The following is a 27,222-nucleotide window of genomic DNA, read 5'->3' on the forward strand; positions in this document are numbered from 1 at the left end:
TTTTTTTTTCCCCTCAGCTGCTTCACAAAGCAGTATGTTGCTTATGAATACAAGGTTTCTTGCCGTAAAATACATGCTTTCAGTGGTATTTCTTTTCTGAAGTTCCCACTGCCCTCTGAGTAGATAGTTTATTTGATCCTCATTTAAAAAAAAATTGTAACTTCTGTATAGAACAGAGGCTGCAGTATGCTTTGCACTTCAGCAAAGTAGTATGACAACTGGTTTAAGTTTTGAATGAGGTGATTTGATCAGCACTCTTGGATCTCGCTCTGCCTCTTGTCAGTGGTATAGGGGGGAGGGAACTACTTAGCATCCTAAAACTCCAGCCAATTACTAGGCTCGCTATCTAAGCCTTGTGATGTGGCAAAGACTGACAACACTAGTGGAGACCGGCTGTACTTTTGGTAAGTTGTGTGCACAGCTGTAGTCTAGTCAGCTTGCTCCACGTGCAGCTTTCTATCCATCAGTTGCTGGGACATACAACCAGCAAATGGGTTTACCCGAATGCCGCCTTTGCACAACACCAGTGGATGTTGCATTCTGACTTGGGAAAGCCTCCTGTTCTGGGTGCTATAAGAGGAAACCTATGAAATGTTCAAGTCCCAGGAACCGCTTCTGATGCCTGTGTAATTGTACCACTTAACTGATCAAATTTCACAGTACATTCCGTGTTAGACGCCCATGCACATGTTCTGTGGAGCTTTGGGTGGTGCCGTTCACAAGTCTAGTTGCACCTTACTGCTTCCTGATTCTTGTGTGGTTTTATTAGAGTAAGTTTCTGGGTCATTACTACATATGAAACAAAGATGAGCTTAAAGTTTGTCATGGAAGGGGTGAATGTTTTTGTCTGAAGTATGCTGTTCTTTTCAGCAGTGTAATGTGGGGCTTTCTATACACATGCTTGCTCTGTGCTGGTGCCCTTGTGTACCAGATATGAAAGTTTGCTTCTCTGACACCATTGCTTCGGACAAAAGGGTTGAGATCTAGGCAACTGGGAACCCATTATGGTTTCCTGTTACAATTGTAACAACCTGTTAGGCTGGCTATCATCCAGAGTCCATTACTTTTTTTTTTTTCATTCAGCTCAACTAGACTGGTTAGTTCATAGACCCGGGGGGTACACAGGAGATCTTGCTAATAAACAGTACGATTTGCACAGCCATACTAGAAACTAAACTGTATGCTTCTTTGTAGCTGGAGGATTATTCAGGCTGTGTCGGTTTTTTCCCTTCATCCATAGCCCCTTGAAATATGTATTCAGTCTATTGTTTCAATTCAGGTTTTTGAAGCCGGTGTTTTGGAAGGTCATGCCTCATTCAGGAATAGACTTGCCAGATTAGCTTTAGACTTTCACGTTCCCTCTTTCTGGGTTGGCATTATGGATGTTTCTTAAGTTGCGTTTCGGGGTTGAGCGCCTACTGTTAAAGTTTATATTTGTAGGAAAATTAGGAAGGTGTAAATGGGTTAACACTGTGGCTCAACTATACGTGCGTTATGATTGTTAGCACTTCCAGGTATTTCCCCCCCATTTAGACCCTGGGTGTGGGTTAATGCCTTCGAACAACCTCAGTGTGATGTTGTAGATTTTGGTGCTCCAAGCGATAGTTGATGACAGATGGGTAAAGCACTAAAAGTAGTTAGATGACGGAATACATTCTAAAGAGCTAATTCTTAGGAACTCTTAGGAAATTGTAGAAACTCTAAAGTGAGCTTGTAATCATTTGTGTTTACGTTTTAGATTCAAGCACGTCCAAAAATGAAGAATTGGCAGCAGAACTTGAAAAGGCCTTCGGAAAAGCAACAACCTCTGTGGCTGGAAGTTTGAAGAAGCCTGCTGTAAAAGAAACTGCCAAAGCTCCTTTAAGATCAGGAAGAAGTCGGTGTAAAATGGATGTACCCATAGTCTCTGAATTAGTTAAAATAATAACTCCATCCACGCTGCAACAAAGACAACCTGCCCAAAATCCGAAAGTAAAAGTCATGGAATCGCTCCCTACTGAAAAGGCACCCACGCTACTGGAGATGCCCATTTCCTTGCTAAATAAAGTCACAAAGAAAGCAGTGTTAAAACGTGGCACAGGAAGATTAAGAGGAGCTCTTAAGGGCCGGTCGGGACAGGATACTTCGCATGAAGTTTTACATGAAAATGTTACTGCTGTAGACCAGGTAGTGGCAGATGTAGCTCCGACTAAAACAGGTAGAGGAAAACGGGTTAATAATGCAGATGTCAGAAACCTTCCTGCAACTCCAAGGGTTCATGGGAAAAAGGATGAAATTCCAATGGAAGTTAAAGATTCTAAAAGATCCACCAGAGGTAGAAACAAAGCATTGCTCGTGGAGAATAAAGAGACTATAGAAATGTTGCCATCAACTCGGAGGCTCAGAACGCAAACTGCAAGTATAGGAGGTTTGCAAACCTTGGAGAAGCCTATTCCAAATAACTCGGAGAAGCAAACTAACAGTTTAGAGAAGCCAAGCATACCTGCCAAAGTGAAGAAGTCTGTGAAGTGGCACCCTCTCGTGACTGATGTTACACCATCTAATCCCGAAAGTGCAAAAGAGACACAAACTGAACTGCCCAATGTTGTAATGGTGTCCGCTGAAAGTCCTGCAGTGGAAGCTGAAGAGACCTTAATTCCAGCAAAAAAAACCAGAAGTAGAGTGGCAAGTAGTAATCTTCCATCTTCTGTCAAAGAGCTTGTTTCTGAAAAACGAACAAGGATTGGTAAGAGCGTTTTGACAGAAATAACTACAAATGCATCAACTAAAGAAGTTGCTGTTGAAGTGTCTGGATTAATAAATCAACGACGAGGAAGAAAGAACAAATTAGAAACCCTGCACATTTCAGTCAGTGACCCTGCAGCAACTAAAGTTTTGGCTGGTGGGAGTCGGACAACAGAGATTCAAACTGAAAATTCTAGTAGGACTAGAACTGCTAGAGGGAAACAAGCAAATAAGGCCTCTCCTTCAAGGGAGTCTACCCTGTCTACAGTTGAACTATTTGTGGAAAAGGATGCAGCTGAAAAATCCAAAGACCTTAAAATGCAAAAAAATGTGTCCACTAGTCCCAGGGGAAGGAGGAAAAATGAAACCAGGAGTACAGTTAGTGAGTTTGAGAAGCCCGCCCAAGAGGAAAATGTGACTGCAGATGTGCCAGTAGAAAGCTCAAATATTGAGAACCAAAATACCGAAGATAAGCAAGCAGTTGGAGAAAAATATCAAAATAGGATTAGAACTGCCAGGTCAAGAAGGACAGCTAACGAGGTTTCAACAGAAGAGAAGCCTGACGGTGTGCCTAATGGCATTGTGGTAAAAGACAAAGTACTAGTGGAGGAAGTGTCTCAATCGGGAATAGTTAATACTCGTAGAGGAAGAAGTAAATTGGAACACTTGTCTAGTTCAGTACGTTTACATGATTCTCAGAGCAACTCAATCGGTTCTGGTTCATATGACGTGGCATGTGTTGCAGACGTCCTTGTTGCAGAAGCACTCACTGAAGAAACACATGCAGAGAAGTATTCGAGTAAGAGGAAAACTGCACGTGGAAAACAACCTAAGCCTTTAATTCAAATGTCCCCACCAAAGGCATCAGTTTCTTCAAATATCAAAGCAACTAGTTTAGATACTCAATATTCGGCGGAAAAAACATCTGTAAAAGATGAAGAAAATGCAGCCTTGGGGAAGCCAAAAGGACCAGAATTTATGTCCACTGCAGCTACCCCTCGAAAAGGCAAAAATAAGACGGTCGCCAAGCAGAGTACAGTAAATGATTCCTTTACAACACGAAGTAAACGAAATGAGGCAAATACTGTAAACGTCCAGATAGCAGAATCAAACACTGATGCAAAATCTACAAAAAAGCGACCAACTGGAAGGAAGCAAGTGACAGATAATACATCTTCACAGTCATTGGCATCTTCCTCAGCAAATACTAGCACGTTAAGTGATTTAGAGTCCACCTTTCTGCTTGATAAAACATCCACGGCAAATGAAAAGAGCAGTCGCCAAATTGGACGGGGCAGAACCAATCAAAGCAATCATATCAGTGGTGATGGAGAAAAGCTTCCACAGGAGAAACTGATCAACAAAAAGAGTTTGAGAAGAACTGAGACCACTACTGTAGTTGTATCTACACGTGTCAGTAGGAGAGGACAAGCTGGTATTTTGCCAGAAACTGATGAAACTCCATCGGAAGATCAAAGACGTGGTGTTAAACGAAAACTCACTGGTAAGGAAGTTGCAACTCTATTAGTAAGCGAAACTGAAAAGCAGCTGGAGTCTTTACCCACAAAGGTTTTGCTAAGAGCTTCCCGTCAGTCTAAAGCTCTCAGAACTGCAGTTGATGTAAGAGAGAGTGCCACAAAAAAAGATGCGGCGCCAGAGGACCCAGTGAAAAATATGAGTGAGACCACTATTCGAGAACAAAATGTTTTAAGTACTAAAACTGTGGGCAAAAGTAAAGCTAAAATTGTACCTGGAAGTCCAGAAGTGCCGTCTCCTGCAAACGAAATTGCAAAGAAACGAAAACCAAAAGTTGGCAAAGAACCACAGCCTGCTCTCACATTGACGGAGAGTAACACTTCTCCCAAAAAACCTAAAATGGGTAAGAATTTAATTACATTGTTAATACTTAAACGTTCAGTGCAGGTTGCGCCATGAAATGTTAGGTTTGCACACTTTCTAAAAGGAATGTTTTCATGTACTGCTACTAGTTCTGCCTCTAGTTTTGTGTGTTGTCGGTTTAGAAAATTGCGCACACTTTACCAGTATGTACTTGTTTAAGCTTTTTATGCCTGACCTCTTACTTTGCAGCCAATGTCACTGGTTTGGACACTTTCACTCTTGAATTAGTTTTCTTTTCTCACTGTCCCAGTCACCTTCTCAGGAAGGTTGGGAACATTTCTCTTGTTTTCCAGCGGGATTTTAGTTACACGTTAAATTCTACAGGTTTTCTAATTCCCGTACAAGCCAGAAGAATGCATCGTTATTCCCTGGTTGTTGTCTTGAGTTCTTGAGTCTTCAAACCAAATCACGCTCAGAATGGCAGCCTTCTTTGCCCCGTCATTTGTTATTGGTTCAGTGATACTGAGGTACACCACATGCTTTAACATGTTTACACTGTATTAGTAATCTACCACTAGTGTTCACAAATGACAGCCAAGTGGTACAACCTGGGTGCTCGAGCAGATGTCTACCTTGTTCTAGAAGCATACGACTCTGGATTAGTTAACATGTAATACACCTGCTTCAGATGAGACTAGGTATCCGTACCAGAAGAGAGGTGAAACGCAAAAATAAATCTCATGAAGATACTTACTGCTGCTTGAACCACAGATGATGCGGACTAAATAGCATTTTCTTCCACATCAGGTGGACCGGGAGCATGCTCACTTTTTTAACCAATACTTAAGACCAGCGTATTCAAGTCCTGTCACTTTTCATCCTAAACTAGACTTTGCAGGTGATCCAGCATGTGTAGTGCCTTTATGTTGTGCTGAAATTTAACTTTTGCTGGATGTTTTAGCAAAGCTGAGATGCGCAGAAAGGATTCTTGCCCTTAAAAGACTCGCATGTTAGATTCTCAGCATTGATCAGTCTACTATGATGGATAGCTCTAACTGGAGAGTCCTCCCATTAGAAGATACTCCATGTGCCCACTATCTAGAAACATTTTTTAGTCCGTGCTCCTATTCCCCAATCAGTGGCCATTCCGGCGAGGGGGACTGACTACTACTGTACCATACGCGGCAAAACATTCCAACGACATCGCTATTGAGAACTATGCAGTCAAACACAGGAGGAAATGTCTTTCCAGCCTTTTAAAGGTCGTGTATGTGCTACCAGATGAATTAATGCTTTCAAACCGGGAAGAGGTTGGTGATTATGCCTCACTGACAGCTTCCAGCCCAACGCAGTTTGATGTAATATGCCCCAGATTTTGAAGAGGAAGCAATGGATAGTGAGGAACCGTATAATGCATATGTGTATCAGCTGGAGTTAGTCTGGAAGTACTTAAATTGATTCTTGGTAGAAACCACCTAGATTTTTTTAGAGACCATTGTAGTCCAACAACATTTCAACAAATGGGTACTTCGAAGTTCTTACCGCAGGGACCAGCTAATAACATTAATATGGGATTATCTGCTGCTTCCGCCTCCCCAACTTTGCTAGTTCTTCATAGCTAGTCATCAGCACTACCACCTCCTCCGCCAATGGGGATCGGTCCACAGAAGACATGGATGTTTACTCTAGTGGTTTAACCTATTCTGGCATATGAGTAGAGGAAAGTGAACTGCCACCAGATAGTAATGTAAGGAATGATAATGGACAAAAAAATGTTCCCAAGTGCAAACGGGGCAATTCTACTAGATTGTATAGATAATATCTAAATTTCATTTGTTAATTGAAAGAGCAGCCAAGAAATTCAACATACCAATGACCTCGGTAGATCACCATCGTTTTCTTTGTCTTTAAAGAGCAATCACAATGGTTCAATCATACCAATTTTATTGTCTGGTCTGGTCTGAAATGACTGACACTTGCTACCGTTCCAGCTGTGATCCTCTCTGGAAAAGAAATACAAGGCTCTGTATTCAGCTCCAGCTTGCCTCACTGGTCATGCTAGATCGAATTCAGTAACTGCTTCAGCGGCCCAAAGAAGAACCAAGACCTAGACCAAGACAACCTTGCTTGTCATCCTAGTCTGTCAGGCAAGGATAGCAAACATATTGCCAATTTGGGCTCAGATTAACTCTATGGCAGCATACCGAAGACCATTGGTGATTCTATTTTTTGGGGGGGGGGGGTCATTACTGAATCTTATTCCTGAGGATGGGGGAACTGCAAGAGTTATTCAAAAGAAGGGGAGCTAGTCTTTCATTATTGATGCAGTAGTGGATGATTTTAAATACAGGATTTTGCCAGTTGAGTAGCAAGGATGGTTAAAATCCGCAGCCTTCTGTACTGATGTCCAATCTAAGTTCTCTCACACGCTTTTGATGGGTAACTCTTTGGTAAACATGCTGATGATGCTCTGCAAGGCCTTAAAACTGACGGCAAAGTATTGCAGATTTGGGAATTCTACTTGTCGTGGCTCAGATAATTTCAGAGCTGGATAAACTCAGTATGGAGGTCAGGGATGCCTTAATTACCCTCAGACAATCTAGATCTAATCAAGGATATTCCTTTAATCTACATCAAAGGCAAGCTAATGAGAGATCTGCAGGAAGAAAAAGGTTCTTCACATGTATGAACCAGTAATGAGAAGATACCTTGACTTCCACCTCGTTCTCCCTTTTTGTTTGGTCATCAGACAAGTGTGTGTTCCAAATTGTCAGCTCAGGCTATACATAGACATTTAATCAGTCCGCCAGTTGGACCACCAAGAGAGCGTCCTCCTAAATTGAAGGAGCTGCACATAGGCATAGTCATGCTCCTTTCCAAAGGAGCCATAGAAACTGCCCCCCAAATCCCAAAGGGAATCAATGTTTCTATTCCAGCCTTCTTAATAAAGGTTGGTAAATGGAGGCAGATATTGGGTCGTCTGATGCAGGGAATATATATACAGGGAGTGCAGAATTATTAGGCAAGTTGTATTTTTGAGGATTAATTTTATTATTGAACAACAACCATGTTCTCAATGAACCCAAAAAACTCATTAATATCAAAGCTGAATATTTTTGGAAGTAGTTTTTAGTTTGTTTTTAGTTTTAGCTATGTTAGGGGGATATCTGTGTGTGCAGGTGACTATTACTGTGCATAATTATTAGGCAACTTAACAAAAAAAAAAATATATACCCATTTCAATTATTTATTATTACCAGTGAAACCAATATAACATCTCAACATTCACAAATATACATTTCTGACATTCAAAAACAAATCAGTGACCAATATAGCCACCTTTCTTTGCAAGGACACTCAAAAGCCTGCCATCCATGGATTCTGTCAGTGTTTTGATCTGTTCGCCATCAACATTGCGTGCAGCAGCAACCACAGCCTCCCAGACACTGTTCAGAGAGGTGTACTGTTTTCCCTCCTTGTAAATCTCACATTTGATGATGGACCACAGGTTCTCAATGGGGTTCAGATCAGGTGAACAAGGAGGCCATGTCATTAGATTTCCTTCTTTTATACCCTTTCTTGCCAGCCACGCTGTGGAGTACTTGGACGCGTGTGATGGAGCATTGTCCTGCATGAAAATCATGTTTTTCTTGAAGGATGCAGACTTCTTCCTGTACCACTGCTTGAAGAAGGTGTCTTCCAGGAACTGGCAGTAGGACTGAGAGTTGAACTTGACTCCATCCTCAACCCGAAAAGGCCCCACAAGCTCATCTTTGATGATACCAGCCCAAACCAGTACTCCACCTCCACCTTGCTGGCGTCTGAGTCAGTCTGGAGCTCTCTGCCCTTTACCAATCCAGCCACGGGCCCATCCATCTGGCCCATCAAGACTCACTCTCATTTCATCAGTCCATAAAACCTTAGAAAAATCAGTCTTGAGATATTTCTTGGCCCAGTCTTGACGTTTCAGCTTGTGTGTCTTGTTTAGTGGTGGTCGTCTTTCAGCCTTTCTTACCATGGCCATGTCTGAGTATTGCACACCTTGTGCTTTTGGACACTCCAGTGATGTTGCAGCTCTGAAATATGGCCAAACTGGTGGCAAGTGGCATCGTGGCAGCTGCACGCTTGACTTTTCTCAGTTCATGGGCAGTTATTTTGCGCCTTGGTTTTTCCACACGCTTCTTGCGACCCTGTTGACTATTTTGAATGAAACGCTTGATTGTTCGATGATCACGCTTCAGAAGCTTTGCAATTTTAAGAGTGCTGCATCCCTCTGCAAGATATCTCACTATTTTTGACTTTTCGGAGCCTGTCAAGTCCTTCTTTTGACCCATTTTGCCAAAGGAAAGGAAGTTGCCTAATAATTATGCACACCTGATATAGGGTGTTGATGTCATTAGACCACACCCCTTCTCATTACAGAGATGCACATCACCTAATATGCTTAATTGGTAGTAGGCTTTCGAGCCTATACAGCTTGGAGTAAGACAACATGCATAAAGAGGATGATGTGGTCAAAATACTAATTTGCCTAATAATTCTGCACTCCCTGTATATATTTTTTACCTCCCTGGTCCTTCAGGGTGCCTACTTCCACATCCCTATTCATCAAAGTAGCTTTGTTTCTCAGTAGCAGGTCAGCATCATCAGTTCACGGTGCCCCCTTTGTGAGCTCAGATCCTTCCTAAGAATATTCACCAAAGCGCTCTCACCTCAGGAGAGGTCATCAGGTGTTCCCATGTTGGTTGACTGGTTAGTCAAAGTGCCAGCCAGAGAAAAAGCTGAAGCATCCACGGGTTTCTCTCTCACCGGGGAGAAATCATTGGCACCACAAAGATCCAGTTTCTGGGAGCAGAACCTGGCACTCAAATTGCATGTCTGCTAGTATAAGCCGTAAATCTCTTAAAAACTACAGAGCAAATGGCAGTTAGGGTATACGCCTACCACCTGAAGACTTCTACTGCACGTCCTGTTGTAGTACCTTTTCATAACATTGTGATGGGAAGTGGCTTCGGCCACTACTTGCTTTGCCAAATTTGTTGGTAACACCCCAGATTCTTTCATAGGGGATTTCCATTCATAGTCCTAAGCACTGAATAGTATGTCCTCAGGTGCTCCCTCTAAGACCGAGAAGATTTGCCTCCATGGAACAGAGGAAAGGAGAAAGCAACAGGCGCAGTCTGTAAGAGGGACCTCGGAGCAAGGAGATGCTCATACCTCTCCCAGAGCTCATCTGTATCTGGGGAGTGTCCCAGACAGAAAACGGCAAATTTCTTGGACAACGTCTGAGGTATGTCCCATACATGTTGCCTGTCCATCTGTGACTCGCCAGCGAGGAAACTATGTTCACTGTAGAGACTGGGTTCATCGGTGTCAAGAGCAAGACCTCTCGCAACTGAGTTCACCACCACGATTCTCGCTGTCAACCATGTCACTGTTGAGACTCCATAGGAGATTGCCTTTGAGATGTTTACCGACGTAGAGGCATTGACATTTATCACAATCAACAAAACAGGTCGAGGCAGAGAACAGTCCACATCGAGGAGCTTCACAATCTCCTCCAGACCCTTTTTCCACTCCAGGCATTTTCTGACTTAACTGCTTGGCGATGTACTGCTTAGGTCATTTTGTCTGCTATAAGCACTGGTTGGTTCAGCTTTCTTTGCATGAGTTGCTGTAGTTCCAGGACAACTTGTAGTTCCAGGATGTCTTAAATTAAGACACATGACTTATTTGGCAAAGTCCTGTAATTCACGGTCATCCCTAGTAATATCTAGTTGCCTTACTTGGCTAGTAAGGGGGTAAATCTAGAAATTAAGTCTTAAGGCTGGGTCCTCCGATCTAGAATTGCTGCACTTCTTGCGTAGTGTGTTGGGTGACTTTACCACAGCCTTCTATGATCAGACCTGCCAACTTATTCTTTTTTTAAAAAAAAGTGGGGGAAGTCAAAGTGGCTTTGTGCTGAGAAAAGGCACTTATGCCTCCTCCAACCAACTGCTCCAGCCAAAAAAAAATGGCCGAGGATGGCGCTGAAGTTCTGGGTTGTGTCCACATCCTTTAATGGACATCGGCTGTTCAGCTACTCCGCAGTGGTTTCTTACCTGCCACTGTGTAATGTCTGCTCCTAACCAGAGAAAGATGCAGATATCTGGCAGTGGCACTAAGTAGGTATGTCAATGATTCTGTAGCTGCTGCTCATGCTATACCAGATTCATTTGTTGACAGATGGAGTTCAACAGTATACACAATGAGCAGCCCTACGAGTGATTTGTTCGCTTTCACTTTGCAAAAATCTGCCACTGTTGGTTTCCAATTGGAAAGTATCTTGCCATGGAATAACTGCCTTCTGGTAGGATGGAGTGTTGGGGACACCCCCCTGCAAATTGGCGGACTTTGAAGCTGCACTGTTACAGATATTACCTATGTTCGAAATCTATCTGAACATGGAAGTATGTGTCCCCTAGATTCTGGTAAGTGAGGAACCCTCCTTTGTGCAGCAATGACTGAACTTTCTGGCAATTGAGTGACCAGTAAAATTAACTTTGATTTGGTGGATTTTCTTAGATTCACTCATTGTTTGGCTTTTAACTGCACACACTTTTTTTGGGATGTACTTAGTTTTGTGTAATTTTTTAAGCTGTTTTAATCAACATGGCTTTTTGACCAGTAAATGCTCCTTGAGACCCTACCGGGTGAGTAGTGCGCTTAAGAAATTTGTTTAATCAAAGATTCATTCATCGCTAACATTAGACTGGTTTAGTACCTATTTCATCTCTTGGGTAGAGAATTGCTAGCACTGATGGTGCAAGAGGAAGACCGATCTGTAAACAAGGGTATCTGGTAATCTGTTGTGCTCATGTACTTTATACAGGAGACTCAAAAGTTCCGTATTTCAAGGGCCACTCACTGCAGGCCGTAGGAGTGGACAGTTACAGAAATATTGAGAAAACTGGACCCATGAGACTAGATGCAAGGGCCAATACTCATTCCACTAAAAGGTTCACACTGGCATTCATGTTCAACATATTGGCAGAGGAAATGTACAGGGCAGAAACGTGGTCTCCAGAACACTTTTTTGACCCTATTGTATAGACTGCCACACAGAGGTAGCTGCAGGCCTATCTTATCCATTTACTCTTTAGTCTCCCCCCCCCCCCCCCCCCCCCCCCCCCCCCCCAAGTAGGAGAGGTAAATACTGCTATGCATAGCATGTGCATCTTAGACACTTTATACTACAAAATAAACAAATTCATTACTTGTTTTTTACCGCTTCTCTGTCTTCTAGATTCATTTGCCACCCCCTCTTTTGACGATTAGTTGGTGGTCACGTTGGGGGCATTGTGGAGTTGAGTCGACTTCACTGTCAAACTTAACCCAGAGTAAGAAACGTTATCAGTTTTCTGCTTTTTGACCCAACCAGTAGATGAGATTATGCACAGCAAGGTCTTTATACAGCTTGAACTTGTGCTGAGAATAATTTCAAACGTGGGTTTTTTGTTTTGTTTTTGACAAACTGAAGGGGAAAGAATTTGTGGCAGGCATACTAAGAACTCATGGGAAAGTAAGGTTTCAGAGGACACGATTTTGGAAATTGGGTGCAGTGTGAGGTCAGAAGTATATTGAAAAATTGGAGAGTGGCTAGTTAGTATGGGGGACGGAATTCTAGAGATGGGAAGTCAAGAAAACTCTTTCAAATCCATTCAGAGGAAATTCTTCATTTCGGACCTGCCTTAAACTGGTTACAGTAAATGTGACACCCCAAATGACCGTATGTCTTGCTATGTTTAATATAAGGTCGCAATGTGGAACAGTAATTACCTTTTAACATTGTAATGATTTATGTACTCCGTTTTATATATATATTATATTTTTATTTATTTTTTGCAGAAGTTAGTGACAGTACTTTTTTAAAAGCAAGAGGACTGAGAAGAGAAAAGCGGCGGCTGTCAAATGAAAGAAAAGTTACTCCTGACATTGAAATGAAGAGAACCAGAGCAAGAACAAGAAAATAGACTTCAGTTTGCCTTTTTTTTGTAAATGAATATGTGCACTTATTGAAGGCAGACTAGCAATTTCAGTCTGATTCTATTCCTAGACAGTTTGAGGTATGGAAGGGACATGGGGCTGTTGCTCTTAAGCTTTTTTTTCCCCTCCACTTGTGGGGGGGGGGGGGGGGGGGGGGGGGGGGAATTCTTCCTTTTCAAAAGTGTAAATATTTTCCATTGTTTTAATTTTATTCTAATAGTGTTTTAGGTAGCTGTTATGTGTGAACCAGCATTATTTTAACAAATTTGCTGTTTGTATGCAAAAAATTTAAGTAGATGCCAGTCATTAAATTTGGTAAATTATGATTTGTTTTGTGGCTTTTTTTTTTTTAACCTTGATGTCTTAAACTCGTGTTAATATGGGGACATGACAGCATTTTTATCGCTTGTTGAGTAAGGTCACGTTTTATCACCATTATTAAAGTTTGTGATCACTCCAAATAGGACTTTTTAAGCTTTTACCAACAGTGTCTCGAATATTTTTGAGCAAGCTAACCTTCATTCTGAATTGATGCTGTTCGGTCCCTCAAGTCATTGTATGATTTTCATTCAAAAAAAATCTGCAATTACACAACAGTCTGTACCTTGATTTTTGTATGTGTGTATATCCAAGGGAGTGTGTTATTTATTTTTAAGTGGAGTACAGTTTAGCCTCACCATATTTTAAAAGGCTCATGGGCTAATGGCTCATCTTAATTTCGTAAGTCCTTAACTTTGAGAACATAACGGTGTAACAGTACAGCATGTCTTCGACATTTCAGAAAATGTACAACTGACCTACTACAGTGTCTATGGAAGTAACAAGTTGGTGATGCTGTTATCCTTTGTGTGACAAATGTTTGTATGGTTGGCGTTGAAATGGGGTGTGGCTCTGTTCATATTGTATCAAAATATTTTAAGAGGAAACTAAATCTCAGGATTGTAAATTTTGTATAGATGTCATGTTGACTTGTGGCAGTGTCCCTTTGATATCTTCTAAGTGATAAAAAGCATAACCAACAATGTTTATTCTTCCCCATAACTCTGTTCAAGATTAACTCATTTAATTTCATATTTTTCATGAGGGGTAATTATCCTCAATTAATAAATTGGGGTAATTGGTGAAACTAAAGGATTGGCATATGAGCAGTTAAAAAAATTACTTTGTGAACTGTTAAGTGTGGTTGCCAGTTATTGAGGAGGTTTACATTTACCCAGGCCACCATGTTGCGGATGCAGCCAATTTCTTCATGTATGTAGTGTATATTTCACACTGCCTGATGTTGGTTTTTGCTCAGTAATTAAAAATTAGTCAACTTAAAGTCACTCTGTGCAGTTAATACCTCAAACGTTTAGTTTTTCAAATGTTTTATTACTGTTGTTTATCGTTGCCACAGCACCAGGATGTAATAGTTTCAAACAGTTGAGCTTTATCCCCATTTCAGACTCCTTGTTTTGGCTGGTTTTCTGGGTTCAGCTAGGCTTCCTTTGACCTTGTAATAAACCCCTCAACCAGCTTAGCAGATGTGTATGCTCATGAGAGAAACCAAAGTTCCCCTGCTCTTGAATGAATGTACAATGTTTGGCTAAGTGAGGGGGATACATTCTTATTTGTGCATATTGTGGGCATATGTTGCAGAGGAGGATCTTTGAGTTTATCCAACCTCCTAGGGGTTGTCCTATAATTCATCTGAGCATGTTCTTCGATGGACTGTTCAGATTCCTAATCTGTCCCCATGTTTCCTCGGTTACTCATGTCACCCCTTTCACTTTATGGGCTTCTGTGAAGGTCAGTAAAACGCCCTCCAATGTTTTTGATATAAGGGAAATTACTTCCCTTTAAATACATTTTCACAATATTTCCAGCTCGACATTCTTTGTATTTTAAATTTGCCAGTGTACGGCATTTAGGAATGAAACCACCTGATGAAAAGGAGCCCTGAACTTCGTGTGATGCATGCTGCCTTGCATGGAAATCAGTATGCCCTTGGATACCTCCCCTATGGGTTCTTTACCATGTGCATGGTAGTATTGACTATGCTTCATAAGCATTTGAGCATAACCTTACCTTCTAGGTGACTTCTGAGAGGAAGCCTAGTTGAATTTTATTGGCCAGTGCAGCTGCAAGCTGATTTTTTTTTTTTTTTGTCTAAAGGGAAGCTTGTGCACTTATGATTTTAATATTGTACGTCATTGCTGTGCTTGCAATTTCCCTAGTGTGTTTCGGTCTAGAATGGTTGTGCAGTAGTGCTGTCTCAGCAAATGAGAGCTGCTTCCAGAGCGCATACGTACTTATTAGGGTCTGAATTGATGTGTACTCCGTTGAGATGCTCCTTATTTTGTGTCTTGCTTTCATTTGTCTCTTTCATAGATTATTTAAGCGAATACTTGTCACTAATCTAGAGTAAAATTATTTTCCCTTTTCTAGGATTAGTATTGTCTCACTAATGGTCCCAGTGTCAAAATGATTCAATGGGAGATCATTTCTCTGGATCCTGGTGTAGTAGTCTAAGGTTAGAGGCCAGTGACCGTGTTGACTATTGATGTTCTGGGCAGGAAAGTGTTGAATTCCAGATGGTTAGGTTTGCTAGCATTAGAACCTTCATAGAGTTGTAATGCTTCTGAATCCTCTGGAGGTAGTTAAATATATATATTTTTTTAATCAAAATGCTGTCAGGTAGCCAACATTCAATCAGAAAGCGATCTTCAGTTTTTTCATACTTTTAAACTATTTCATAAAAGTCAGCCAACCAGATAACGGGCATTTTTTTTTTTTTTTCGGGCTACAGATGACTGTCGTGAGCCTAATAGATCATAAGCCTGCTTTTTGGAGGACCGCCTTTACGAAATTTGATACTCTAGGCAGTTATGGCAGATGCCTAGTGCTTGTAGCTACGTACCTTCCTAGATGGCAGTACTAGAAACTAAGCTATTAAAACCAAAGCAGTCATTTTTATTCATGTAGCTGATACAAAACCTATTGACCATTAGTCAGAAGAACCACTGTGGCAGAGGCTTACCTTGAAAGCCTTTTATTCATGGGGAAGGTGGTTGCAGGTCCTTGTCCACACAATTGCTGTAGGAAATTCTCCCTTTTGTGATGTTAATACCATGTAAGGAGTCTAGCAGTTACCCAATGAGTGGACAGGGCTGGCTTTGCAATCACAAAGTGCTCTATTTGGAGGTAGTGTGGTCGAGCAGCCTTAAGCTTAACACTTGAACGTGCAAGACATCTACAAATACGCAATAGTCAGACCACTCCAAGGAGATCGATTTCTCTGCCCCCCCCCATTAAAAAAAATATATATATAGCAAGTATCTTTATGTTCGATGGCATGTGTACCTGCTGATACACATGCTATGCATATCTATTCTGACATCTACTGTTGGGCTCGGAGTGTTACAAGTTGTTTTTCTTGGAGGAAGTCTTGGAGTCACGGGATCGAGTGACTCCTCTGTTCCATTGCACATGGTCTTCGACTCCATTGTTATTTTTTTTTTCGCCATCGGGTTAGGACGCGTTTCCTCTTGCTCTGAGATTTCGATTCGGAAAAGTTTAGAAAACCTTCCCTTTCGTCGGTATTGTCTCGATCGCGTTCTCAATCTAGCATCAAACCGGTAGTCCCGTCTGATGGTAACTTAATTCGCCCTTCGGAGTGTGCGCCCAATTCGGGCCGACTGCGTGGAGAGCCTGATGGATCGGACTCCATTCCGATTCTGCCCTCTGTGCCACGCCAAATACCCATACACAGACCATTTGGTTTGCAACCTGTCTTTCTCCAGACCATCTGGAGGAAAACTGTGAGGCTTGTTGAGCGTTCCAATCAAGAAAGACTCTGAGAGATCGAAGAGCAAGAAGGCTTGAAATGGCATCGAAGAGCAGAACATCTCAGCATCACCAAAGAAGAGCAGGCGCAAGCAGCAGTCTCTATCAGACACTCGGAGCAGGAATCTGAAGACAGACCCATCAGAGCAGGCCAGCATGTGAGTATGTCTACCCCTGCACCCCCACACAAACATCCAAAAATTCAAAAGGCAGTTTCAGAGCAAAGTCCTACCACGGCACTTTCGACACCGGAAAAAGCAGCAAACTTCAGAACTGAAAAAGACAATTTACACAGAGGAACAAAGACAGTAAAAAACAAAAAAAAAAAACAAAGCCATAAAACCTCTGAGGAAGAGGCAGACATTGAGCCTATTCTACAAGTCATGAATGAGAGACAGTCTAGGATACACATCCATAAAACGGGGAGAATTATTACAGCACCTCCTCTATAAACAGTTGTTCCAAGAAGAACTGGGCACTGCACAGCCCCAAGCTAAAGTGCAAAAGCAAAAAGAATGCAGTACCTCCTCAGTTTTCTTCTCCACACCTGTCTCTCCTTACACCAGTCCTCCACCAATGCCTTCTCCAACACACTTTTTTATTCGCAAGAAGACATTGTAGATCCATGGGATCTTGATGATCCTGATCCCATCCCAGATGCCTACCCATCCAAACCATCTCTGCCTGAAGATACCGCCATATACAAGGTCATCGGCAGGGCTGCAGCATATCATGGGGTAACAATGCGCACTGAACCACTGGATGAAGATTCTGTTTGTTTAGTACACTTTCCTCAACACATTCTAGGTACCAATGCCTCCCAATGTTGCCTGGCAAGGTGAAACACGCAGACCAAATTTTTTTATGAGCCTGTGAAATCCAGAATAATTATACCTAGGATTTAAGAGAAATATAAGCCTACACCTTCTGACCCGGATTATATTATACCCATCCGGTGCCTCCAGATTAAGTGGTGGTTAGTGTGGCAAATAGACCGTCTTCATGAGATGCACCCCTCCTGATAAAGAGAACAGGAAATTTGACGCTGTAGGAAAGAGTTGCGTCTCAAGCGGCAAATCTGTGAAGAATAGCTAATTATCAAGCTCTACTAGCCCATTATGATACATCTCATTGGGATGAGATGCAGGATATCATCAAGCACCTCCCAAAAGCGGGCACAACAAGTAGTGGAGGAAGGGCAAGCCATCAGTAACAATCAGGTAAGGTCTGCCCTTGATGCTGCTGATACAGCTGCAAGGAGCGTTAACACACCCATTACCATCAGGAGACCTGCGTGGCTGCGCTTCTGGTTTTAAACCAGAAATCCAACAGGCTGTGTTAAACATGCCTTTTGATTTAAAAAAACAAACCAAAAAAAACACACTTTTTGAGCCCAGCAGTGGTCAGTACAATAGTGCTCTGTATACTACACCATATAAGGGGGGTTTGGGGGGGGGGGGGGGGGGGGGGGGGGGGGGGAGATTTAGTAAGCCTCAGTTTAGTGGAGGTTTTAGACCTCAACCCTCAGAGGCTTCACTCTCACAAACAAGACCAATATATCAAACCCAGTACCAACAAGGTGGGTTTAGAGCAGAGGTCTTCAAACTGGGGGGCAGGCCCCCCTAGTGGGGCCTCGAGTGATCCTGGGGGGGGGGGGGGTAGACTCTGGTCAAAATAAATATACAGATAATAGGCTTTTTTTTTTAAGCAGAAGCATGTTATTGCAGTTTTAAAAAGGTAACAGTACTTAACTGTAATGTTTAAATAGGTTTAGACATATTTACACATTTCCATGTTTATAAAATAATTGTGAAAAATTCTGAGGGGGGCCCATGATTTTTATTTTTCAACTGGGGGGGCACGGCATTAAAAAGTTTGGAGACCTCTACTTCTAGAGTATTGGCCTCCATATGTCCCTCTACACCAGAGGTAGATTCCAAACCTCTAAACAAACATCACAACCAAAGCAGTGACTTCCTTTCCTCCCTTCCACACCACACGTCTCCTGTGGGGGGGAAGACTACAGCAATTCCACTCACATTGGCAAACTCACCAGACAACTGGGTATTATCAATTATCCACAATGGCTATTACCAACAATTGATAAATAGCCCTCCAAATATTACAAGATATCCCAAGTTATCCCCAGAACATACAGTTCTGTTACAAGAGGTTCAATCTCTACTACTAAAACAAGCAATATAATTAGTTCACAGTATCAACAGGAGTATACTCAGTATACTTCTAATTCCCAAAAAGATGGCACCATCAGGCCAATATTAGACGTTAGGCCCCTCAATTTTTACATTTTATCAGAACATTTTCACATGGTGGTACAAGATGTTATCCCACTGCTACAAAAACAAGACTTTATGATACCCCTAGACCTCAAGGATGTGTATTTTCACATACCCATCCACCCAGCTCAAGGAATCATGTTTGTCATACATGGAAAACACTACCAGTTCAAAGTGTTACCTTTTTGGTGTAACAGATCCGAGAGTGTTGGCTAATAAAATCAATCCAGGCAATGCCAAAAACAAACACATTACGCAATAGTAACACTGCATGCACGAGGATTTTCTATAAACTACGAAAAGTGTTGCTTTCAACCAGCACAATACAACCGTATTTAGGTGCTATCCTAAATACTCACCTAGCTCTAGCTTATCCAAACACTCGAAGGATACAAGCTTTCCTAAATCTAATCCCACTTATACAGCCAGATCAACAATATACCGTGAGATTTGTCATGAAGCTCTTAGGAATGATGGCATCTTGCATAGCAATAGTCCCACATGCAAGATTAAACTTGAGGCCCTTACAACAGTGCCTTGCACAACAATGGTCACAGGCAAATGGTCAACTTAAAGATCTAGTGTTGCTGGACTGCCAAACACGTGTCCCATCAATGGTGGAATCACAGCTGTAAGGAAATGCCTCTTTGGCATGGTTACCCCCTGACATTTTTGCCTTTGCTGATGCCAAGTTATGATTTGAAAGTGTGCTGAGGCCTGCTAACCAGGCCCCAGCACCAGTGTTTTCCCCTAACCTGTACCTTTGTCTCCACAATTGGCACACCCTGGCATCCAGATAAGTCCCTTGTAGCTGGTACCAAGGGCCCTGATGCCAGGGAAGGGCTTATCTTATGATACCCTAGGGACCCCTCACTCAGCACAGACCCACTGCTTGTGTGTGCTGGTGGGGAGAAAAGGACTAAGTTGACATGGCACTCCCCTCAGGGTGCCATGCCAACCTTACACTGCCTATGGCATAGATAAGTCACCCCTCTAGCAGGCCTTACAGCCCTAAGGCAGGGTGCACTATACCATAGGTGCATGAGCACTATTCCCCTACAGTGTCTAAGCAAAACCTTAGACATTGTAAGTGCAAGGTAGCCATAAGAGTATATGGTCTGGGAGTCTGTCAAACACGAACTCCACAGCACCATAATGGCTACACTGAAAACTGGGAAGTTTGGTATCAAACTTCTCAGCACAATAAATGCACACTGATGCCAGTGTACATTTTATTGTGAAATACACCCCAGAGGGCATCTTAGAGATGTCCCCTGAAAACATGCCCGACTTCCAGTGTGGGCCGACTAGTTTTGCCAGCCTGCCACACACCAGACATGTTGCTGGCCATGTGGGGAGAGTGCCTTTGTCACTGTGGCTAGTAACAAAGCCTGTACTGGGTGGAGGTGCTTCTCACCTCCCCCTGCAGGAACTGTAACACCTGGCAGTGATCCTCAAAGGCTCACCCCCTTTGTTACAGCGCCACAGGGCATCCCAACTAGTGGAGATGCCTGCCCCCCTCCGGACACGGCCCCACTTTTGGCAGCAAGGCCAGAGGAGAAAAACAAGGAGTCACTGGCCAGTCAGGACAACCCCTAAGGTGTCCTGAGCTGAGGTGACTGACTTTTAGAAATACTCCATCTTGCAGATGGAGGATTCCCCCAATAGGATTAGGGATGTATCCCCCTCCCCTCAGGGAGGAGGCACAAAGAGGGTGTAGCCACCCTCAGGGCTAGTAGCCATTGGCTACTAACCCCCAGACCTAAACACCCCCTAAATTGAGTATTTAGGGGCCCCCAGAACCAAACAAGATGGATTCCTGCAACCTGAAGACGAAGGACTGCTGACCTGAAGCCCTGCAGAGAGAAGACTGAGACACCAACTGCTTTGGCCCCAGCCCTACCGGCCTGTCTCCCCACTTCAAGAAAAACTGCAACAGCAACGCATTCCCCCAGGGTCCAGTGACCTCTGAAGCCTCAGAGGACTACCCTGCATCTAAAAGGACCAAGAACTCCTGAGGACAGCCCTGTTCCAAAGAAACTACAACTTTGCAACAAAGAAACAACTTTTAAAGGACTGCATGTTTCTCGCCGGAAGCGTGATACTTTCCACTCTGCACCCGACGCCCCCAGCTTGACCTGCGGAGAAACACTACAGGGAGGACTTCCCGGCGACTGAGAGCCTGTGAGTAGCCAGAGTTGACACCCACCCCCCTGAGCCCCCACAGCGATGCCTGCAGAGGGAATCCAGAGGCTCCCCCTTACTGCGACTGCCTGCTTCAAAGAACCCGATGCCTGGTAAAGACACTGAACCTGCAGCCCCCAGGACCTGAAGGATCCGACCTCCAGTGCAGAAGCAACCCCCCCCAGGTGGCCCTCTCCCTTGCCCAGGTGGTGGCTATCCCGAGGAGACCCCCCCCCCCCCCCCCACCTGCCTGCTTCGCTGAAGAGACCTCTGGGTCTCCCATTGAAACCCATTGCACACTGCACCTGGCCACCCCCGTGCCACTGAGGGTGTACTTTTTGTGCTGACTTGTTCCAAACACCCTCCCCCCCCCTCCCTCTCCCGGTGCCCTACAAAACCCCCCTGGTCTGCCCTCCGAAGTCCCGGGTACTTACCCGCTGGCAGACTGGAACTGGGGCACCCCCTTCTCCATTGAAGCCTATGTGTTTCGGGCACCACTTTGACCACTGCACCTGACTGCCTCTGACCTGCTGGTGTGGTAGCTTTGGGGTTGCCCTGAACCCCCAACAGTGGGCTACCTTGGACCCAACTTTGAACCCTGTAGGTGGTTTACTTACCTGCAAAACTAACCAATACTTACCTCCCCCAGGAACTGTTGAAAATTGCACGGTGTCTAGTTTTAAAATAGCTTATTGCCATTTTTGCTAAAACTGTACATGATATTGTGGTGTTTCAAAGTTCCTAAGATACCTGAGTGAAATACCTTTCATTTGAAGTATTACTTGTAAATCTTGAACCTGTGGTTCTTAAAATAAACTAAGAAAATAGATTTTTCTATATAAAAACCTATTGGCCTGGAATTGTCTGAGTGTGTGTTCCTCATTTATTGCCTGTGTGTCTACAACAAATGCTTAACACTACCCTCTGATGAGCCTACTGCTCGACCACAGTACCACAAAATAGAGCATTAGAATGATCTTTTTGCCACTATATCTCTAAGGGGAACCCTTGGACTCTGCATGCTATTTCTTACTTTGAAATAGTGCATACAGAGCCAACTTCCTACAACAGCACTTAAATGTGCTGCCGTTTTAAGACTGCCCCAGACCATAATCACAACAGATGCATTCATGATTGGTTTGGGGAGCTCACCTAAACAATCACACCTTTCAAGGACAATGTCAGACAGAAACAGCTCCATATAAACCACTTAAATTTATTAGCTGTATTCCTTGCTCTAAAATCACTTCAACCTCTTCTCAAACAGAAGAATGTTCTTATAAAGACACATTCATCTCAGCTATCCCTTCTAGCCCAAACAATTTGGAAGTGGGCAATTCACAATCAAATTCACATAATAGCACAGTACATTCCAGGGATGGACCGTTGACCGATGTCCTCAGCAGAAATCACCAACAAACACAAATAGGATATTCTCCCTACCCCCCCCCCCCCCCCCATTGCTTTCAAAAGTGGGGAACACCAGACTAAGAACTATTCGCAACAGAAAACCCAAAATGCTGTAACTTCGCATCCAGGGGGAATGCTCTATGGATCAATTGGTCAGGGATATTTGCTTACGCTCTTCTCCTCCCGTCTCTTTCTCCCCCCCCCCCCTTCTCTCACCATTTCCAGTCAACAAATTGTGTCAAACATCACTCAACATGATTCTCTAAGCACCAACATGGGCACAACAGCCTTGGTGCACAACCCTACTGGACCGATCTGTAGTACCTCGCTCCAAACAGGCCAGATTTGTTGACACAAAACAAAGGTAAAGTCAGGCATCCAAACTAATCCCAATGCTCTCAATCTAGCGATTTGGCTCCTGAAGTCCATAGAATTTGGATACATAAAACTTCCATCAGAATGTATGGAAGTCATTAAACAAGCAAGAAAACCCACTACTAGAGAGTGCTACGCAAACAAGTGGAAAATATTTGTTTACTATTGTCAATCTAAAACCATAGATCCACTTACAGCATCAATACAAGATATTTTATGTTACTTCATTTACAAAAATCTAATTTAGCTTTTTTCTCTAAAAGTACATCTCGCAGCAATATCTGCATATTCTGATGGATACAACTACCTGTGGATTCCTCACCTGATGAATACTCCCATGGCGCCAGCATTTGACGGAAATCTTCTTACTAGTCTCTGCACGTCGACGAGGACGTCACTCTAGCCCACGCGACGCCGTCTGACGTCATACAGGCAATAAGAAGTCCTCGCCGACGTGCCGATGACAGTTCCCTTTTTTCCGTGCATTCGAAACGGTTATCTTCGAGGGAGTTACTGTTACCTTCGTGGTTACAGTGTATTGTCTGCTGCGTAGTCTTCTCTGCGGTAACAATGTCTCAGAGGAAGTCGGGTTTCAAGCCCTGTCGAGAGTGTGGGGGCAAGATGTCAGTTACAGATCCTCACTCCGACTGTCTATGGTGTTTGAGCTCCGACCACGACGTCTCGACATGCGATTCATGTCAACACATGAATCCGAAGGCCCTCAAAGAGCGCGAGGCCAAGTTATTTATGGCAAAGTCAAAGAAGGAGAAACATCATAAGAAGTCTTCTTCGCCAAGGTCTCACCGGCGTCATCGAGACTCCCGGCGCCGTAGAGACTCACGACGTCACTCCAGCAAGGAGTCTCGTTCGAGGTCACCTTCGGCTCGGCGTCGGAGGACTTGGGAGGTCAGCCCCACGGTCACGCCGCATCCATCGACGCCGTTGCCCTCTCCGGCGTCACCGACTTCACCTGGTCAGGCGTCAGTGATTGAGGTGGTGCAGCCTCTTGTGTTTTCTCCGGCGTCGAGGCCGGCGTCGGGGTCGCCCTCGATCCAGGCACCCCAGTATCCGGCTTTTCCCACTCCTGGAGCTGATAGTACCGCGTTTCTTAATGCGATGTATACCATCTTTCAGCAGATGGCTCCAGGAGCTGCTCCGGCTGGTCCTTCGGGGCCCTTGGCCTTTTCGTTGGGTGATCCTGCGCCTCTTCGGCCGGCACCCTTTATGCCCTTTCTCCCTTTTGGGAATGTGGGCTCGGCGCCGGTGCCGGCGTCGGTGGCCGCTCCGGTGGCTTCGGATGTTTCGGCCCCGGAGGTTGCCCCTCCGTCGAAGTCAGGATTTTGCCCTGTGACTCCGGTTGGTCCATCGGCTCCAAGACCTCGTCCTCCGGCTCCTGCCTCGGCGCCGAAGCTGCCTGTGGCGCCGGACGCGGCGTCAGATGCTTCTGGAGATCGGCGCCGTTCTTCGACGTCGGCGGAGGCCATGTCGACTCCGCGTATCGAGGAGAGACTTCATTCGAGGAGGCGTGCTCTCCGTCTTTTAGAAGAGCAAGAGTACCAGCGAGTCCTAGAGGAGGGAGAGATTGAGGACTCTGGAGACGGACTGCATGGTCTGGATACAGCCAGTGGGCTGGACACTTCCCCTGAGTGGGACCTTTCATCTCCAGGGGAATATACGGAGGAGGCTGCTTCCTTTCATGCTGTGGTGAGGAAGGCAGCGAGCTTTTTGGACCTGCCTTTGCCGGTGGCAGAGGCAAAGCAGAATTTGCTGACAGAGGTATTGCATCCGGCCTCTGCTGCAGCTGAGCCTCTCTTGCCATTTAATGAGGCTTTGCTGGATCCGGTGTTGGAGGTGTGGAAGAAGCCGGTGTCTTCCTCGGCCGTTCATAGGGCTGTGGCCAGGAGGTATCGAGCTGCACCATCTGACCCTGGCTTTCTCTCTAGACACCCTACGCCGGAGAGCTTGGTGGTGCAAGCCTCCTGTTCCTCAAAGTCAGCGCCTGGTTCCTTCCCGACGGTGCCTGGAGACAGAGACTCCAAGAAACTGGATGCGCAGTCCAAGAAAATATTTTCGTCATGCAGTTTGGCGTTGAAGGCCACCAACGCCACGTGCATTCTGGGGAGGTACATCCATGCGCTGATGGATGATATTTCGTCTTCATTCACGGAGCTTCCCCAGGGTCTTTTGGATGTGGTCTCGGACGCCCAGGCTGCCGCGACCCAGATTATCCAGTCTGGGCTGGACACGACCGACTCGGTGGCCAGGGCGATGGGCACGGCTGTGGTGGCAAGAAGACAGGCCTGGCTCCGAAACTCAGGGTTCTCTGCGGATGTGCAGTCGACCCTGCTGGACCTCCCGTTTGATGGGGACAGACTGTTTGGAGCCAAGGCAGATTCAGCCTTGGAACGATTTAAGGAGAGCAGAGCCACAGCCAAATCGTTAGGACTGCAAGCTCCTTCTTCCTCTGCCTCTTCTAGAATTTTCAGGAGGTTTCGGGGATTTGGGCGTGGCTCTTATTCCTCTTCCTTTCGGGGGAGGTTCCAGCAACCCGCCTCTTCCCTCCCCTATAGGTCATTTAGAGGGAGGGGGAGGGGTGGGGTCCGTACCAGAGGAGCCTCTCAACAGCACTCTGCCTCTTCCTCGTCCTCTGGAGGGGTGCAGCAGGGGAAGCAGCCTTAGGCTTCCACCGTTTCCCACTCACTCCTCTCCTGTAGGGGGAAGATTACAGCGTTTTCTCCACAAGTGGAAGTCTATCACAACGGACACTTGGGTTCTCGGCATTGTGGGAAAAGGCTACGCCCTTCCCTTTCGGGAGTTCCCGCACCTCATCCCGCCCCGCCCATCTTATTGTTCAGAAGAACACCTCCTGTTGCTAGAACAGGAGGTTCAAGTCCTCCTTTCAAAGGGCGCGGTAGAGTTGGTCCCAGAGCAGGAAAAGGGTCGAGGTTGTTACTCAAGATACTTCCTGATTCCCAAAAAGGATGGTCAGTTGAGACCAATCCTGGATCTGAGGATCTTGAATTGGTTCCTCAAACAGGAAAAGTTCAAGATGCTGACCCTAGCACAGGTGCTTTTGGCGTTGAACAAGGAAGATTGGATGGTGTCTGTCGACTTGCAGGATGCTTACTTTCATATCCCGATACTCAAGTCGCACAGGAAGTATCTCCGGTTTGTGGTAGGGTCGCAGCACTATCAGTTTGCGGTCCTCCCGTTTGGTCTTCCTTCAGCACCTCGAGTCTTCACAAAGGTGATGTCCGTGGTTGCGGCGGAGCTCAGAAGGAAGGGGATAGCAGTATTCCCTTACTTGGACGACTGGTTGATCAAAGCCAAGTCCCCGGAGCTTGTGTCGCATCATCTGCAGTCAACAACCCAGTTGTTGTTCGACCTGGGCTTTTCGGTGAACGTGCCCAAATCTCACCTGGAGCCCTCTCAGCGCCTCCTGTTCATAGGGGCAGTACTGGATACAACATTGAGTCGAGCCTTTCCTCCGCCTCAGCGGATTCAAGATATTCAGGAATTGGTTCCAATGTTTCGAAATGGAGCGGTAGTTCCAGTCCTCAAGGTCCTTCGTCTGCTCGGTCTGTTCGCCTCCTGCATTCTGTTGGTCACGCATGCTCGCTGGCACATGAGGGCTCTTCAGTGTTGCCTCCGAAGGCAGTGGTCTCAACACAAGGGAGATTTAGAAGGTACTGTCAAGATCTCCAGAGATGCTGCTGTGGAATTGAAGTGGTGGATTGCGGGCAACAATCTTTCACAGGGGAAGCCGTTCGCGCAGTCGCCACCAGTGGCCACGGTAATAACGGATGCCTCCACCCTAGGATGGGGAGCTCATCTGGGGGATCTGGAGATCAAAGGGCTTTGGTCTCCAGAGGAACAGGTGTTTCATATCAATCTGTTGGAGTTACGGGCTGTACGTTTGGCTCTCAAGGCCTTCCTCCCATCCCTTCGTGGTCAGTCGGTACAGGTCCTGACGGACAATACTACCACGATGTGGTACATAAACAAACAGGGAGGAGTAGGGTCGTACCTTCTCTGCAGAGAAGCTCTTCGGCTATGGTCCTGGGCAAAGGACCATCAGATTTGCTTGGTGGCAAATCATCTGGCCGGGGTCTTGAATGTACGTGCGGACAGTCTCAGTCGTCAATTCTCGGCAGACCACGAGTGGCGTCTCCATCCAGATCAAGTCTGTTTAATCTTCCAGATGTGGGGGTTTCCTCGGATAGATCTGTTTGCCACTCGGGAGAACGCGCTTTGCCCGTTATTCTGCAGCCTCCAGTATCCGATGCAGGGAGCGTTGGGGGACGCGTTTCAGATAACCTGGTGCGACCAGTTGCTTTACGCGTTTCCCCCCATACCCTTGATTCCTCGAGTGTTGAGGAAAATTCGCCAAGACCGGGCCCAAGTCATCTTAATAGCTCCGGATTGGCCAAGGAGGGTATGGTACTCCGACCTTCTCCAACTCTCACTGTGCCCTCCGCTCCGTCTCCCTCTCAGGGCAGACCTCCTCTCGCAGTCGCAGGGGCAGGTTTTACACCCCAACCTC

At 45.0% G+C, this 27,222-nt stretch overlaps 1 protein-coding gene across 2 annotated transcripts in view; it reads left to right on the forward strand.

Annotated features, from left to right (window-relative positions):
* MKI67 (marker of proliferation Ki-67) overlaps positions 1-12,715 on the forward strand; it is a 76,840-nt gene extending 64,125 nt beyond the window's left edge. For both annotated transcript variants that reach the window (XM_069239720.1, XM_069239719.1), the window contains exons 16-17: positions 1,739-4,603; positions 12,451-12,715. In XM_069239720.1, the coding sequence (XP_069095821.1) occupies positions 1,739-4,603; positions 12,451-12,575 (2,990 nt within the window). In that variant the 3' untranslated portion in view covers positions 12,576-12,715. The remainder of the gene's footprint in view (positions 1-1,738; positions 4,604-12,450) is intronic.
* Positions 12,716-27,222: the final 14,507 nt, after the last annotated feature.

This window comes from Pleurodeles waltl, chromosome 6 (assembly GCF_031143425.1).
Source record: "Pleurodeles waltl isolate 20211129_DDA chromosome 6, aPleWal1.hap1.20221129, whole genome shotgun sequence".
Lineage (NCBI taxonomy): Eukaryota > Metazoa > Chordata > Amphibia > Caudata > Salamandridae > Pleurodeles > Pleurodeles waltl.